At 46.3% G+C, this 17296-nt stretch overlaps 1 protein-coding gene across 5 annotated transcripts in view; it reads left to right on the plus strand.

Annotated features, from left to right (window-relative positions):
• Positions 1-17296, plus strand: part of HERC2 (HECT and RLD domain containing E3 ubiquitin protein ligase 2) — a 222904-nt gene that overhangs the window by 178348 nt on the left and 27260 nt on the right. For 4 of the 5 annotated variants that reach the window (XM_044288171.1, XM_044288172.1, XM_044288174.1 and 1 more), the window contains 9 exons: positions 4228-4335; positions 7203-7334; positions 7451-7609; positions 8157-8275; positions 14249-14374; positions 16227-16382; positions 16464-16579; positions 16660-16858; positions 16956-17170. In XM_044288171.1, the coding sequence (XP_044144106.1) occupies positions 4228-4335; positions 7203-7334; positions 7451-7609; positions 8157-8275; positions 14249-14374; positions 16227-16382; positions 16464-16579; positions 16660-16858; positions 16956-17170 (1330 nt within the window). The remainder of the gene's footprint in view (positions 1-4227; positions 4336-7202; positions 7335-7450; positions 7610-8156; positions 8276-14248; positions 14375-16226; positions 16383-16463; positions 16580-16659; positions 16859-16955; positions 17171-17296) is intronic. The other variant, XM_044288175.1, reaches the window with a different exon arrangement.

Below are 17296 nucleotides of genomic sequence, written 5' to 3' on the forward strand. Positions count from 1 at the left end.
CGAGCGTCCTTCGCTCACTGCGCCTGCGCCTAATACTAGGACGACGCAGGCGCGGGATTTGCGGGGCACGGAGGAAACCAATCACCTTTACAAGGGTGTGCCAAACGGTAGGAGGACGGAGCCTCTAGGTGCTGCAGCAATGCCCCACTAGCACCTAGAGGCTCATTTGCATATTATAAAAGTAATTATTTAGCGCGAACGGCGGCAGGCAGGGAGATATAAGTCCGACAGTTATGTTTTGCTGACATTAGCACATTGCTAATGTCAGCCTGCTACATAACGATTTTTCTGATGACCGAAACCCTTTAAGAGTCGCAGTAAAAATAGGGCAGCTACAACATCTTCAGTTCCAGGCTCTCCCGCTTGGCCTTTCCATGGCTCCAAGGGTCTTCACAAAAATAATAGCGGAGATGACGGCTCATATAAGAGAAAAGGATATTCTTTTTATACCATACCTGGACGATTTTTTAATAGTAGGAAAAACAGAGGAAGCCTGTGGAAGAGCGGTATCAGAAATTCTAGACAGGTTAGGCTGGGTCTTAAACCTAGAAAAGTCAAAGCCCCTTCCTACCAGAATTCAGACTTTTTTGGGATTGATCCTAAACTCCTCTTTCCAGAAATGTATGTTGCCAGAATAAAAGGTCAGTCATATTCAGGAGAGAATCGGAGATCTAACCAGAAACCCAGTGGTCTCTATGAGGAAGGGAATGTCTATCTTTGGGTCCCTCACGTCATGTGTCCTGGCAGTAAGATGAGCACAACTTCACTCAAGGGTTCTCCAGTGGGAAATCCTTTCTTTTTTGGGAAAAGAACGACTAGATTCAAAGATAAGAATCTCAGACAAAACTTTCCTGAGCTTAGAAGGGTGGTTAAAGAGAAAAAAATTAATTCAGGGAGTTACATGGAGGTTAGAAGACCTGGTATGTCTAACCACGGAGGCAAGCCCCTGGGGGTGGGGGGCACATAGTCAGAAAATCTCCCTTCAGGGTCTTTGGGGGGGACGTCCATAAAGGGGGATTCTCCAATCTAAAAGAACTGACAGCAGTAGGTTTAGCAATGAGGTCGGTTCTTCCAAGAATAAGAGTGAGAAATCTCAGGATTATAAAAGACAACAAAAGGGTCATCTCTTGTCTGAACAGACAAGGGGGTACAAGTTGCAAAATTCTGATGCAGGAAGCCCAGAAAATCCTCTTATTAGCAGAAAAAGTGTGCCTCAATCTCAGCGGTACATATCAGGGAGGTGGAAAATATACAGAGTTGCCATTTTCTATCTCGGAGCGAATGGATTCTGAACCAGTAAATTTTTGAGAAAATAACGGTAATAGACCTTTTTGCTACTTTCAAGAACAGGAAGGTTCAGATTTTATTTTCCTTAGACTCAGCGGGATCTCCTTTGTGGGATAGATGCCTTTCTTCAGAATTTCAGAATTTGAGTTTCCCCCTAGCCTACGCATTTCCTCCTCTCCCATTGATTCCAAGAGTCCTAAGAAAAATCTGGGAAGATGGCGCAAGGGTTATCCTCATAGCCCCGTTTTGGCCAAGGAGATCGTGGTTCACGTGGCTTCGGATCATGTCGGCCTCAGATCCATGGGTACTTCCAGAGATCCGGAACTTATTGAACCAGAGTGCTGTTTTCCACCCTGATATAAAAAAAATCTCCTTCTGATTGCCTGGAACTTGAAAGGTACTCACTAGTTAGGAAGGGATTTTCTGATGCCTTGATCTCTACTCTTCTTAAGAGTAGGAAAGAGGTGGCCATGTATGCTAGGATTTGGCTGAAATCTATGGAGTTTTCAGTTTTAAGAAATTCCATTTTCTGCTCCCATTCATCTAGTTTTAGAATTTCTTCAAAAGGGATTAGAACAAGGTCTGGCAGGTAGTACCTTTTTAAAAGTTCAGGTCTCAGCTCTTTCTGCCTTGTTTGATCAAGATATTGCAGGATGCCCGTGAGTTTCAAGATTTTTTAGAGCAGTAGCCAGATCCACCCTGATAACCTCCCATAGACCCCCTCCATGGGACCTAAATTTAGTTTAAAAGACCTTGACTGAGCCACAATTTGAATCGTTGGATACCAGCTCCATAAAATTTTCTTAATTCCCGGAGAACCCCTTTAAGTTGTCTTTATAAAGTGAATACCAGTGAGTGCTTCAATTATGGAAGTGCTCACTTAGTATGCTTTAGGTGCTGGGAGTAGTTAGTGAAGCGATGCAAGCGCTTGTAATACTCACCCTCCTGGTCTTCCTTCCTGGGGCCAGCGCTTCACTGTCCTGACCGCGTAGAGCGTCAAGACGTAGTGCACACACTATGACCTAACGCTGCACTCAGTCAGCTGACAGTGCAGCGCGGCTGGAGAAGACATGGGAGCGTGACTGCTTCAGGAGATGGAGAGGAGCCGAGGCGCAGGAGAGGTAAGATACGTTTTTTTTATTCTGATGTGAGGTCTGATGGTCTGACAAGGAACTCTGAGGGGGTCTGACAATAAGGGCTGATCTGAGGTCTGATGTGGGTTCTGGCAAGGAACTCTGATTGGAGGGGTCTGACAATGAGGGCTAATCTGAGGGCTGATAAGAGGGGGGGGGGGGTCTGACATGGAGGGCTGATATGTGGGTCCTTCTCTAAAACCTGGGGTGCATTTTATCATCTGGCGCGTCTTATAAAGCAAAAATAGGATATATATTGACAGGATATCATAATGGCTCTAGGCCAAAAAGCAGTGAAACTCTGACATCTGTGAAGACAAAGCATTCAGCCTTGAGTTTAGAATATTGTATTCTAGAGATTATGTAAAAATGTAAGCATCAACATGAAAGTAAGGGAGGAGAACAGCCCACTGAGAAGACAAGATGGTGTCTATATGATTTCCTTCACAAGAGGTAGACAAGTTCCTAATGACTTCTCACACTTGTATGCTGCCTGTGTATATGTAGTGCAGTCAGTCTACTGTGCTATGTGCCACTTTTGCAGGGAGTGGGGGACTAGGGGCCCACTAGGGGATTCACCTGTTCCCCTGTGGGCCACTCCAGGCCTGCTCCTATCTCCTCCTCCTATGTCAGTTCTACCTGGCATTACCCGCCTCCACTGATGCCTTCTCTACTGCTGTTCTACAGCTGCTCTAGTCCCTGCTGTTTTCCACTGGACCGACACCATGAAAATTGCAAGAAATGCACAATTAGCTTTCTTTCTTGGCTTGAAACACTGGAAAGACCAGCTTTAGAGCAGCTTTAGTGAAGTGGCTGGGAATGGTGGAGGTGAGCAATGCTTTTTTGTTTTTTTTAAAGACTTTTTAACAAAATGATCTGCCAGGAAACCTGGAAATTTTGAGATGCAACCTAGAAAATTTAAAGCTAAACTGTCATGCACTCTTAGGCTACATTCACATGACAGTAATGGAAAAAAAAACTGCTGTTAAAAATGGCAAAACGGCCATCTTTCACTGCCATTTTTTCACCAATGCCTTTCTGAAAAATTCCCAATAAAAGCGACACCCTTGAATTGTTTGGGGGCTGTTGAAAACAGACAAAATAGGACATATCCTATTTTTTTTAGGGCTGATATTCACGGTTTAAAATAAATAAATAATAATTTGTTCTGAAAAAGGCCATGTGACTGTCAGGCCTTAGAACTACTTTGGTGAGCATGAACAGGCCTGTATACACTGTTTCAACTTGTAATTTTTCACCTGCTTTGGTCTAAGCTACATGAACAAAATGTAGTCACAAAATTAGGCTACTGAAATAACATGCAATAAAATATATTGCATCCTATTTTTGCGACTTAGTAATTGGTGATCACCAAGAGTATCATGATGACCATACTTTTTGTGTAGTAAATTGTTTTTGTTTCTTTTCTGCCTAATTTTTTATATCGGGAAAGCTATAGAAGTAGCATAAATCTAATTTTGTGTCCTAAAATTGTGGTTTCTTTTTCCAGTGAATATTGTATTGAACTGTGTCCTTATGTTTTTTATTTTTTATACAATATGGGCTGCCATGATTTGGTAGTAAACTACAATGCAAACTAATTTTATTTTCCCCATTTTTTTAAGCTCATGTTTAGCTCAATGCACCATTTCATGTTTTTGAGTTTTTAGTTTTTATTCTTTTTTTCTGCGCACCCTATAAATCAGTTTGTTTTATGATCAAAGCATTATTGTTCACTCGTACATAGTCTATATAACTGTATGACAAATTGTGTTAAAACTACATTACTCTCTTTATGGTTGTTTAGGTGCTGAGGGCCTTAGAGTAGAATTTGACCGCCAGTGTTCTACAGAGCGGCGACATGACCCACTTACCATAATGGATGGGGCCAACAGGATAGTTTCAGTCCGATCAGGTGATGTGCAAAGTGCTGATAAAACATTTCACTCTTTCCATATTCACTCGTATATTTGTTCTACAAGTGTGCAAATATACAGATAAAACCCCATTGAGATACATACATATATTAAAGGCCATTCATCATCCACTTGAAAAGAATATGCAAAGAGGTAACTCTCCCATGGAAGATTACCACCTCGCCAGCACCACCTATTGGAAGTGGCACCATTTCCAATAGGTGGCACTGGTGAGATGGTTCTTTTTCTTGGGAGATGCCTCTTTGCATATTCGTTTCCCATGGAGCATTGCCCCCAAGTCTCATACCATGGAGTACTTCCAATGAGTCTCCATACAGAACTGGTCACTTTAAGGAAATTCAGCACCCTGTCTAAGCCGCTTCCAAGTCATCGCACTGAGCCAGCTAGAATCCTACTGATGAGAAACACCGAAACAGCTGTCTACAGTTGCATATCGGGCTTGGCTATATTCCCTTGTCAAATCCCATCTTGACTTATAAGAAGCCACTTTCAAGAGGTGGTGCTGACGAGATTGTTCTGTTTTTTTTTGGGAGCTACCGCTTTGCATATTCATATCCCATGGAGAATTGCCAGTAAGGCTCCATATAGGACTGCTCTCTTTAAGGAGATTCAGCACTCTGCCTAAGCCATTTGAAAAGGCAAACTGTTAGCATCAAAATGAAATTTTACGGTTTACTGTAAAACTGTTGATTTTGATACCGTTTTCAAGCATATGGGCTATTTCACACTGATAAAAAAATCTCAGCAGAAAGCAGAGGCAGAGCCGCTGGTTTATGCCACCGGTCTGTACACTAATTAGATTGACCCCACCGCGATCTCAGCACTGGTTCCAGAGTGGAAATAATGAAGATGGGGCAGATAGATTGAGGCTTCTTTCCATGTTGATTCCACAACAAATTGAGATTCCTTTTTATTTTTTTACAGTGGAAACTATAACAATTAGAACAGTACACTCCAGAGAGTGGTAATCCTTACAATTAGTAGTATAAACTATATATTATTTACCATAAAGGTGTCTACAATTTTAGTCCCAGAACTGAGATCTCGGCAGCTTCCATGTGTCAGTTTGCACACCCAGGTCCACACAGCTTGCTTCATAGGTATACAATGTGCATCCATGTCCATTTACAGACTCCACAGTGTCTTAAGTGTTTCTTATAACAGACACACTTTATCCAGCTCACCTTCCTGGTCAATGTATGCTCCCGACTCCTGAAACCTTAGGGGAGTGTCCCCATTGCAGTCAGCATGAAACCTGAGAAAAAGAAGGGTTTCGGATTCAGATGGAGATCCTCTTAAAACTTCTTCTTTATTAATAAATTCATTTACAGCAGACACAGCCACTTGGTACACAAGACAAGTTGACACGTTTCGGGTACTTAACCCTTAGTCGTAACAACATTACATAGTGAAACACAGAAATTTAAGTGTATTCTAAGCCCACCCCTCCAAACTCCAGGGGAGGAGAGCACATTCTTCATTGGTTGTTTCATTACGTTTCACACCCATCATCCAGACTGCTAATCACAGGGTAGATGTCTTTCACATTGTGCTGGAGCTCTTAATCCAATTAACCCCTAAAGAGCTATAGCCCCATCATGTTGAACTGAAAATAGGAGGAAGAAAAAACGCACAATGTGAATGGTATACTACATATAAAACCATATAATAACTATACTAATATGACCTTGATCCTGCCATTACATTCCTAACATAAAGGGGTTCCATCTATTACCTCTAGGAGTATGCAATCGCACTCTGCAACCAGCACTCTGCCCTGCCTTTTATGCTGGATGTTGAATAAGGCATTGGTGTACTTTTTGGCCAAAGCGTAATAAGCCACTCACCACGTCAAGGTCACCTTCATGTGTGTGGCTGTCATGGCCCATAACAGGTAGGAACTAGTGTTAGGGACCACTCATGAAGGCGACCTTGACGTGGTGAGTGGCTTATTACGCTTTGGCCAAAATGTACACCAATGCCTTATTCAACATCCAGCATAAAGGCAGGGCAGAGTGCTGGTTGCAGAGTGCGATTGCATTTGTGTTTTTGCGTTAGAATACACTTACATTTCTGTGTTTCACTATGTAATGTTGTTACGACTAAGGGTCAAGTACCCGAAACGCGTCAACTTGTCTTGTGTACCAAGTGGCTGTGTCTGCTGTAAATGAATTTATTAATAAAGAAGAAGTTTTAAGAGGATCTCCATCTGAATCCGAAACCTTTCTTTTTCTCAAGTTTCATCTTAAGTGTTTCTACCAACACTCAATCATGAGACTTACTGATTCACTGCCAGAGAACTCCTTTAAAGGAATTTTTATATTCTAGAATTTAGTGGCCTGTTGTGGGAATGACTGGTAGTCTTCTCTCTATGGAAGTCAATGTCTGGACATTTTTGCTCTCCCCACTTATAGCATGCCTGATATTCCGCAATTTATTTTCCTATTAATATTCCCATAAGCACTCCTGACTTGCATGATTCTTTTTGCATTGTGTTTTTTTCACTAGTAAGTGCACTTTTTCTGTATGGATTTTGATTGGTCTACAAATTTAATTTCAGTGTGCCAAGAGTACAGTGGTGAACTTTGGCGATCTTTATGATAAATTACCTTTTGTGTCCATAAATGCTATCGTATTAGTTTTCTCTTGGGGGTAGAAATACTGTCACTTAATGGAAAATGTATTTGAGCAGCTCCAAACCCTTCCATAATGCCAGTCACCTTGACTCCACACTCAGTAGACCTTAACATAGTCCTTACATGAAAATGGCATCTCCATAATAAGAGGGAATAGGCACTTAGCACCAGTGTAGTAACTACATTTCCCATTAATCTATATTTGGTAGGCCGAGAATGGTCTGACTGGTCTAGTGAACTGAGAATTCCTGGAGATGAATTAAAGTGGAAATTTATTAGTGATGGATCAGTCAATGGCTGGGGCTGGCGGTTCACAGTCTATCCTATCATGCCAGCTGCAGGTAAGGACTGATTATATGTATTTCTGGGTTGTTGTGCCCTTCATGATTTTATATTGCACATGACAGTAAGTAAAACAGTTTATTTTCAAGAAACCTCATATACGTTCTTTTTCTAGGTCCAAAAGATCTCCTGTCAGATCGGTGCATCCTGTCTTGCCCATCAATGGATTTAGTCACCTGTCTTTTAGATTTCCGTTTGAATTTTGCTTCCAATCGAGGAATAGTTCCCCGTCTGGCTGCTTCGCTCGCAGCCTGTGCTCAGCTTAGCGCTCTTGGTATGTAATAAATTCTAGTGTTCCTTTAATTTTGTATTTGACTTATTAACCCCTTAGGTATCTGAACAGTTTTTGAGTTCATGGAAGATATACTTTATTGGACTATAGTATTCAGGTTGAATTGCCATGTTGGGACTTTGCAATAAATAAGTGGGTTTTCGTTTGCCGTTTGGGCACTCGGTCTCTAAAAGGTTCGCCATCACTGGTGTATTCAGTAAGGTAAAAAAGCATTGTCAAAAATCACTTTTTCTATATTTGCAACACAAAAAATGTATATAAATTACAAAGTAATGTGTAATCTCAAACAACACAAAAAATTCAATTTATCTTGCTCAAAACTAGGCCTTATACAACCATGTTGTCATGGCTGTTTTTAAACGTGGAAAGGCAAAAATAGAAAGAATAGCTAGGGGTTAAAGGGAATCTCACCATGAAAATCTGAAGACAGCAGATTATAAGGAGAAGCTGAGCAGATTCATATATAGTTTTGTGGGAAAAGATGCAGTAAAACTTGTACTGAGAAGTAAATTTATTTTCCCCGTTTTAGCGGCAGGTCACAGGATGTGGGCTCTTCAGAGGCTGAGGAAACTTCTAACCACAGAGTTTGGACAGTCTATTAACATCAATAGGTTACTTGGAGATGGAGACTCTGAAGCACGTGTAATGGTAAGATAAAATTTGCTTTTCTCGCCCAGTTTCCTTGGGGGACACAGAAGACCTTGGGTATAGCTCATCTCCATAGGAGGCGTGACACTAAGTGAAGACTGTTAAGCCCCTCCTCCACAGCTATACCCTCAGCCTGGAGAGAGAGACTGCCAGTTTTTGCTTAGTGTCCAAGGAGGCAAGACACTCCCTGCTCTGCAGGGCTCTTTTCTCCTTGTTTAAATTTTTGATTTTTACTTTTTTCTTTTCTTTTTGTTCCAGAACATCAGGGACAACAGAGACGCACTAGACCTCTCTGTTTTCTCCCGGGGTTGAGCTGCGCCAGTGCCGGTCATCCGCACTGCTGCCTCCCCCACAGAAGGCAAGGTGGACCAGGGCAGCCCAGCTCCCCTGCATCCCGCCAGCGCAAGGGTCGCCCGCACGCCAAGTCCCTCTTCCAGCGTCCTGCCACTACGGTGCCAGTAGCTGAAGGGGCGACCCTGCTGGAGTGGACCGAGGGTGAAGACGGCTGTGGTAAGAGAGTGGCTTCTCCAGCCCTACGTCCCCCACCCCCCACCCAATGGTCTCCTGCGTGCCTGACCCCCCCATACTGGGCCTCTGGATCCTTCCCCTGCTGGACCTAGGCTGGCCCCTGGGTGCCGCAGTGCGGCAATCTGCTCCCTGCCTTTTTTTCCTGGCCTTCATAGGACCAGGATACGGCGATGCAGCTAGTGGCTGTCGGCCGTCGCCTGCCTTCTCCTCACGGGCATCCCGTCTCGCCTGATCACATTGGGCCTTACCGGAGTGTGCAGGACGCTGCAGTGGAGTAAGGCCTCGCCTCCGGCCAGCACTTATATTCCGGTGCGGCCGGGCGCCGCGAAAATTAGGCTCCGCGGCCAGCAAGCCGCCATTCCGGCCCCTGTCTCGTCCGGCGGCGGGGTGGGCTCCCGCGGCCGGAAAACGCCATTCCGGGTCCCTGTCTCGTCCGGCGGCGGGGTGGGCTCCCGCGGCCGGCAAACCGCCATTCCGGGTCCCGGTCTCTTCCGGCCGGCGGGGTGGGCTCCCGCGGCCGGCATTGGGCTTGACTATGCCCCAGCGGGTGCCGGTCGGCGGGGCTTCGCAAATTTTGGCATTTCCGACCGGCCCGCGGGGTGGGCTCCCGCGGCCGGTTTGTAGCGGCAGGTCCCGGCGGTATAACGGGCCGGGCGCCGCAATTTAGCCCCCGGCTTCGCGGCCTACTAGGCCGCAATATTCCGGTCTCTGGTGGAGGGGGCGGGAACTTCTCCAGGCGCGAATTTTTCCCGCCTGGAGGTTCCTCCGCCCCCAGGGGATCGCACGCCGCCCTCCAGGCCGGATTCCTGTTAACCCTTTGGGTACAGGCCGGCCCCCAAAAAATGGGTCTGTTTAGTTGGCCCCCTTTTTTCTCCTGCCTCTCAGGTGCCCCTATATGGTGGCTCCCCTTTAGCCTCAGAGGCTGTGTTTCAATAAATAAATAAATAAAAAAATAAAAAATAAAAAAAAGAAGAATATATATGAATTCAATAATAATAGATCATGATTTCTATTAGACTGCGCAGGACGCTGCAGCCTCATCAGTAATGCTGCAAGTCTGCGTGACCTCTTTCCACGGGCGGCATGGTGTTGCGCTCCCAGCCTGCGTTGCTGCTAGGGCATTTCCCCTTTTAGGCGGTTTTCTTGCCTCTTCCAGGATACGGCGCTGGCCAAGTGCGTTCGGCCCTTCTGTAGGCAGCATTCATCGTCTCTCCAGTTATGGTGCCTGCCATGTGCACCCCCCCCCCCCTCCTAGGCGGGCTACTGCACTCTCCCTGGCTGGCCATGTGCATGACCCCCTTCTTAGGCGGAATACTGCATCTTCACCGGATACGGTGCTGGCCATGTGCACGACCCCCTTCCATAAGCGGAACGCTGCACTCTCTGGTTTTGCTGCCGGCCATGTGCGTGACCCCCTTCCGTGGGCGGAACGCAGCACTCACTGGATTCGCTGCCGGCCGTGTGCGTGAGCCGGCCATGTGCGTGACCCCCCTTCCTGGGCGGAACGCAGCACTCTCACTGGATCTGTTGCCGATCATGTGCATGACCCCCTTTTTTAGGCGGAATACTGCGCTCTCACCGGATACGGTACTGGCTATGTGCACGACCCCCTTCTATAGGCGGAATGCTGCACTCTCACTGATGTGCTATGTTGTACTTAGGTACTATGTTATTATGCTGCACTCTCACTGGTTTCGCTGCCGGCCATTTCTTAGGCGGTATGCTGCACTCTCATTGGATTCCCTGCCGGCCTTGGGTATGCCTCCTTCCCTCAGGCAGCTTACATACATCCCTCTGTCTGTGGTTGTTTCCTCGCAGGTACGTCACTGACCATGTGCGTGTGCCCAATACATGGAAGGGTGCTTGCACTCTCGCTGGATCCGCTGTCGGCCATATGCATGACCCCTCTTCCGGGGCGGTGTACGCACTCTTGCTGGATTCGCTGCCAGCCAGGGGCTTGCCTTCCTTCCTCAGGCGACATGCACGCATTCTTAGTGACTGTGTTTGTCTCTCGCCAGTACGTTGCTGGCCATGTGTATGACTCCCATGCATGGCGGTGTGCTCGCACTCTCCCTGGATGAGATGCTGGCCATGTGCTTTACCCCCCTTTTTTTTTCTGGGCGGCATGCTACACTCTCACCGGATACATTGCTGGCCATGTGAATGGCCCTCTAACAGGGGTGGAACGCTTGCACTTCCATTGGATACGGTGCTGGCCTTGTGCGTGACCACCTCTCATTTCAAGGGCAGAATTTGGCACGCTCATGAGATTCACGGCTGTCCTTATATGGCTGTGCTGGACTTGTACATGTCCCCCTTCGTTGGCAGAGTAGTTGCACTCTCGCTGAGTTCAGTGTTGGGTGCATTGTGGCACACTCACTTAATGCTGGGATACCCTGTGCATGTTCCCCTTTCGCTAGGTGGACCTCCTGCGTTCCTGCTGGTTTATAGGGTATGTCCTGCTTCTCTGAAGTAGGTACGGCCTTAGGCATCACTTCCTTTTGGGACGGGCCTTTGCACTCTTGCCGACTGCTGTTGACCTGGTACAATTCCCCCCTTTCGGGGTGGACTGGTTGCGTTCCATCGCATGCTATGCTAGGTTTGTGCATAACTCCCTTTCAGGTTGCACTTGCAATTCCGTACATGCTGTGGCACTCTGGGGCGGGCCCCCCTTTTTCTAGGTGGGTTGGCCTTCTCGCTGCTTACGGGGCTGCTCGTACGTATGCCTCACCTGCTTCCTGCGGCATACCTTTGTTTCTTGGGATGCGATGCTTGCCGCGAGCCTTGCACTCGTCCCTAAGGAGTTCATTCTGTCCTCCTGACCGAACAGGTTCTATTGCTCTCTGCTGCACCGAGCTGGGTGGTGCTCATTCATTTCGTTGGCTTTTCATTCCAGGGAGTGTTCGTGGGTCCTAGATGCATGCCCATTCGTCCTTCTGCGGCATTGCTTCCCTGCGCTGGTGGTCACATGGTCGAGAGTGCTGTTGTCTGCAGCGCCTCTCGAATTCTTCGTTGGCTCTGGCAGGACTGCGGTTCCCTTGCCTGCTGCAATTTCCTCCTCTTCGGATGCAGTGTGGTATGAGTCCTTCCTCTTGGCGCCTCTACGCTTCTGTCTGATCTGCTACCAGGTTCGGGCTGCTCTTCTCGGGAAGGTCACCCGACTTCTCTTGGGTGCTCGATTACCCGGGTCCGGAGGACCTCCGCCTTGGGTTCTTCACGGTATTCGCCTTCTGCGAGGCGGTGGACTGGGCGTCTCACAGTATAGTGGGTTCTGCTTTTGAGCTGTCCTATGGCTTCCCTGTTGCCCACTCCTCCTCCTTTTGGTGGGAGGATGTTATGCCGGCCTCTGTCTCGACTACCTTATCTCGCCGGCCTTGTTTGGCTCCCGCTCGGTACAGATCGCTCCAATGTGGCTTCCCGCCTGACTTCAGAGGCTGTTCTTCGTTGTCCTCCCTTCTGGGGAGAGCATGGTTGTTCATGTGGATGGTTCCGGTGTTCCTTTTGGCCTCGTACTGTCTCCCTTGTTCACACTGGCTGTATTAGCTGTGTGCCTATTTACCGAGTCTACCGCGTTCTGTTCTCCCGCTGAGTGCAGATTGCGTGGCCCATTCTAAGACGATGGTCCTGCTGTAGACTTACCTTCTCGATAACTTGGGGGGACTACCTTTTCATTCCAGATTCTCCTGATCTCCCACACCGGGACGGTACGACGTGGTTACGTCAGCATGGACTTTAGCCTGTCTTCTCCTGGCATCTGGCGGATCGTTTGGGTTCTTTCCATCTGTCCTTCTGCTTCCCCATTCGGGTGGATACGGGATAACGTTGTTCGAGGGCCGATGGGACTATTTTTGTCGACCCTTCTGCCTGTGCTGCTGGTCTGCGCCTGATCACATTGGGTTTTCGCCCGCTTGCCAGGCGACTCTAGCGGGTTCGCTACTGTCCACTCCTGGCAGTGTTTCGTCCAGGATCTGTCGTAGGGCTTAGGTTTTTTTGTCTGGGGTTCTGTAGGAAGCTGTGCATTCCCCACTCTGAATTTCTCTCCCCATGGTTCGGTCTTTTACTTGAGGTGTCAAGTGTCGGCGCTGTTCTTCCTCTTCCAGCGTTCTCGGCCCCCTGGGCCTGCCAAGACCTTCTTCCTCGGAGTGGCTCTTTGGTTCCTCTGTGCTGTCCTTCGGTACCGCCCTGGGGACTTTATACTGAGCTCTCGGTGCTCCAATCTTGTCCTTGGAGCCGTTACAGAAGTTCTCTCTACCCCTTCTGTCCTGTACGGTTGTGTTCCGTATCAGTCGTGTCTCTGACGGGTGCCGGAATGGTCCTTTTTTTGTTCCAAGCCTTCTGTCTTTTCCAGGACAGGGCTGTTTTACATCCCGTTTCTTCCTTCCTTCCTTCTGAAGGTGGTGTTTGCCTTTCGCTTCAACACCTCACCTGTTTGGGCCTTGCCGCTTTTACTTGGGGTTCTCCGACTCTTGTAGCCGTTCAGCCTCTTGGGTTTCCAGGAGGTCTGTGCATAGGGTTGACTGACTCCGGGGTGTTTTTCCTCCGCTTGATCAGTTTGGCTATTGCTGAGGTTACCGCACCGAGGGCAGGATTCTGTCTTTGGTGTCACCGTTCATTTCGCCAGAGCGGTTGGTGCCTCCTGGGCCGGAGGCATTGGGCTTCGGCCATGCATTTGGGCAAGGCGGCCACGGGTCTACCTTACGCGCCTTGCCGTGTTCTACAGGGTGCATACTCTGACTTTGGCAGATGCTGCCTTGCCCCGCCTGGGGTTGCGGGCGGCGGTTCATTGATGCCTTTCGGGTGCTTCACCTTGGGCTGTGGTCCCTCCCCCTTTTGGACTGCTTTTGAACGTCCCAAGGTCTTCTGTGTCCCCCAAGGAAACTGGGCGAGAAAACGAGATTTTTGTATTACTTACCAGTAAAATCTCTTTCTCGCTCTTTCCTTGGGGGACACAGCACCCACCCATTCATTGTTTTTTTCTCTGTACGGTTTCCGAGTTTTTTGTTACCCGTCGGGTTGTTGGCTTGTTGGTTCCTTGTTGGACTTTGCCTTTTCTCACTGCTTGGACACGCAACTGGCAGTCTCTCTCTCCAGGCTGAGGGTATAGCTGTGGAGGAGGGGCTTAACAGTCTTCACTTAGTGTCACGCCTCCTATGGAGATGAGCTATACCCAAGGTCTTCTGTGTCCCCCAAGGAAAGAGCGAGAAAGAGATTTTACTGGTAAGTAATACAAAAATCTCGTTTTCATGACATATGTACTTGGAATATAGTTGCCCTACATTTTACCCTGGTTATTCAGTAGAGGTTTGAAGGTGGAAGAGGGAAATGGACAGTTGGGTAGTAGTCCATATCTGATTCTGTATGGAGCAGCATATTTTATAAATGTCTTGTAGGAAGTGTGTTCCTGTGGTCTACTTATGTCTGTTCACATCATATTTTTTTTTATAGAGTTTTACAGGAAGTGCCTTAGCGGCGTTGGTGAAGGGCCTTCCTGAAGCCTTACAGAGACAATTCGAGTATGAAGATCCAGTTGTCAGAGGAGGGAAGCAGTTGCTTCACAGTCCGTTCTTCAAGGTAATACACCATCCAGGGTCTGACTGTGGTTCCTTGGCCCACCAGAGGAAATTCTTCTCAGGGGCCAAACCTCTATACCATCAATAATGTCTAATAGATTTTTTTTCTTTCTCCTGGACCTTTGGGGTCTCTTATAGTATTAGAGCACGGGCCCACAAGAGGATCCTCTGGTACTCAGCTGCAACAATCTGAATCTGACACCATTTGTTGAAAGAATTGTGTTTTTGCATTAGAGGATTTTTTTCAGTTTTTATTTTCTGATTTACAAATTGTAATTAGTTTCTGATCCAGATCATATTTCCTGAACATGATTATGGGGGCGGCCATCTTGCCTTAGTTGTACTAAAAAGCATTTTGGAAAGCATTAAGAAAATTGCTTCACGGTAGCCACATGGTCCAGAGACACAATGGTCTGGTGGGGACATCATCGACTTCTATGGGAGAGTTTTCTAGGCATGCTCTGTGACCTGTGCAAAGGTCATTGTACAAGGAAAGGATAGATAAGCTCTGACAATCACCTATTGTAAATGGAGGATATTGTGTTATCTGTACACAGAGGTGATACCATTACAGGCAGGATTAGAATGTCAGGTATGCAGGTAACTGCAGTAAAGTGATTTGTACAGAACAAAAAGTGGTCCCTATTATTAGACTTAGTGGCAAGTGTGAAAACTGCAGGATTTTATATTTTTAGTTTAAATATGGATGATAAAATAACATTTAAAATTCTTTAAAATATGTTAAACATAAAAACATGATTTAAACAGTAGGTAATATTTCAAAAAAAAATAAAAAACTGTATTCCATAGAAATCTTGAAGTGCCATAGTGACATCCTATTTTTTATTTTTTATTTTTTGAGGCCTGTGTACTTGGACCACATTGACAGAAGGACTGATGGCTGCACTTTAAAGAGGACCTTTCACAGGTCCTGACATTACCATACAAATACCTAGCAGTGTAGGGCATATTGATGAGATGTGATATTGCTTCTTATTTATTTATTTATTTTCTGTTGGCTGCACCATTCCCCCGCCGTGCCCCCCGTTCTGGTTTGTCACCCTGTATGAAAATCTATACCATTGGTAGAGGGAGGAGGAGAAGGCCGTGGTTCTTGGGGGGTGTCTCCTTCTCCCTGCCTGTGAGCTGGCCAATTTCAGCAGACCGCTTCACAGCCAGGGAGAAAAAAAAGCTTACCTTCTCCCTGGCTGTGGCGTGGTCCACTGTGATTGGCTAAACCATAGCCAAGAAGGAGGAGACATCCCGTGAGAGAAACAGCCGTCATCTCCTCCATGTACCAATGGTATGGATTTACATACAGGGCGGTAAACCAGAACAGGGCGCATGGCGGGGGAACGGAGCAGCCGACAGAAAAAATAAAAGAAGTGATATCACATCTCATCAATATGCCCTCCACTGCCAGGTATTTATATGGTAATGTTAGGACCGGTGAAAGGTCCTCTTTAAGCCCTTTGATATGCATTTTTGGCTGACCTGGGAAAGGCAGGGTTAGCTGCATGTACACCATAGAATTTTTTTAAAACTTATAATAATTTTACAAACATATGTTATTCAGTGATATTCATGAACAGGGAGACCTATACCATATAGTTCAGTTTACGTAAAAATGATCCACAATGTGCTTATTTTGAAGGCTGTTTTCTTACAAGGTTTTTCATCACTTTGTACTACATTGAAGGATACCGAGTACATTTCTGATATTCTGGAGCCAACGTAAAGCAATCTAAGTCCAAGAAAACGTTTATGGATTCATTACTGTGATCAGTGGTCAAGCCCTGTGAAATTATTGTGTAAAGCATATTCAGAGTAACATTGGGGATGTTATCTTGCAGGTTTTGGTGGCCCTTGCTTGTGATCTTGAGTTAGATACTCTTCCATGCTGTGCAGAGACTCACAAGTGGGCATGGTTTAGGAGGTACTGTATGGCTTCAAGAGTTGCTGTTGCACTGGACAAGAGAACACCGCTCCCTCGATTGTTTTTAGATGAGGTATACTTTTTGGTTCTCAGTGTGACAATGTTGTGTATCATATTTTTTCTTAACTCAAATAATTTTTGCTTTTGTGTTAAGGTTGCCAAGAAAATCCGTGAGCTTATGGCAGATTATGAGACTATGAATACGGTCCATGAGAGTCATGAGATCTTCAGGAGAGAACAAGATGAACAGCTTGTCCAGTGGATGAATAGGTTTGGAATATTGTATATTTTTAATGTACATAAATTGGCATATAAGAAATGTACAGTCTAAAAATAATCTGTCTTCATAGACGACCTGATGATTGGACTTTGTCAGCTGGTGGCAGTGGAACCATCTATGGCTGGGGTCATAATCACCGAGGACAACTTGGAGGTATTGAAGGTGCGAAAGTCAAGGTCCCTACACCATGTGAAGCATTGGCAACACTAAGACCTATACAGTTGATTGGAGGAGAGCAAACTCTATTTGCCGTCACAGCTGATGGGAAAGTAAGGAAGTTGGTGAATGATTTCCTTCTGCTGTAATAAAGGTTACGGTAATTTCCAAAATGTTGATTTCCACTGATCATATACTTTTTTTGTTCAGTTGTATGCCACAGGTTATGGCGCTGGTGGTAGGCTGGGCATCGGTGGCACTGAATCTGTGTCTACACCCACACTGTTGGAATCCATTCAACATGTTTTTGTGAAAAAGGTGGCAGTCAACTCTGGTGGAAAGCACTGTCTTGCACTCTCTTCTGAGGGTGAGGTCTATTCCTGGGGAGAGGCGGAAGATGGAAAATTAGGCCATGGGAACAGAAGGTACAGTACGACTTATAACCATAAAACTATTCAGCTCATAGATATGTAAAGGGATCGTACACAAAGTAGCAATAGAAATGGCAACCGTGGCAGCTCATGGTTCCCAGTATGTGCACTGTTAATATA

The sequence above is a fragment of the Bufo gargarizans genome, chromosome 3, assembly GCF_014858855.1.
Source record: "Bufo gargarizans isolate SCDJY-AF-19 chromosome 3, ASM1485885v1, whole genome shotgun sequence".
Classification (NCBI taxonomy): Eukaryota; Metazoa; Chordata; class Amphibia; order Anura; family Bufonidae; genus Bufo; species Bufo gargarizans.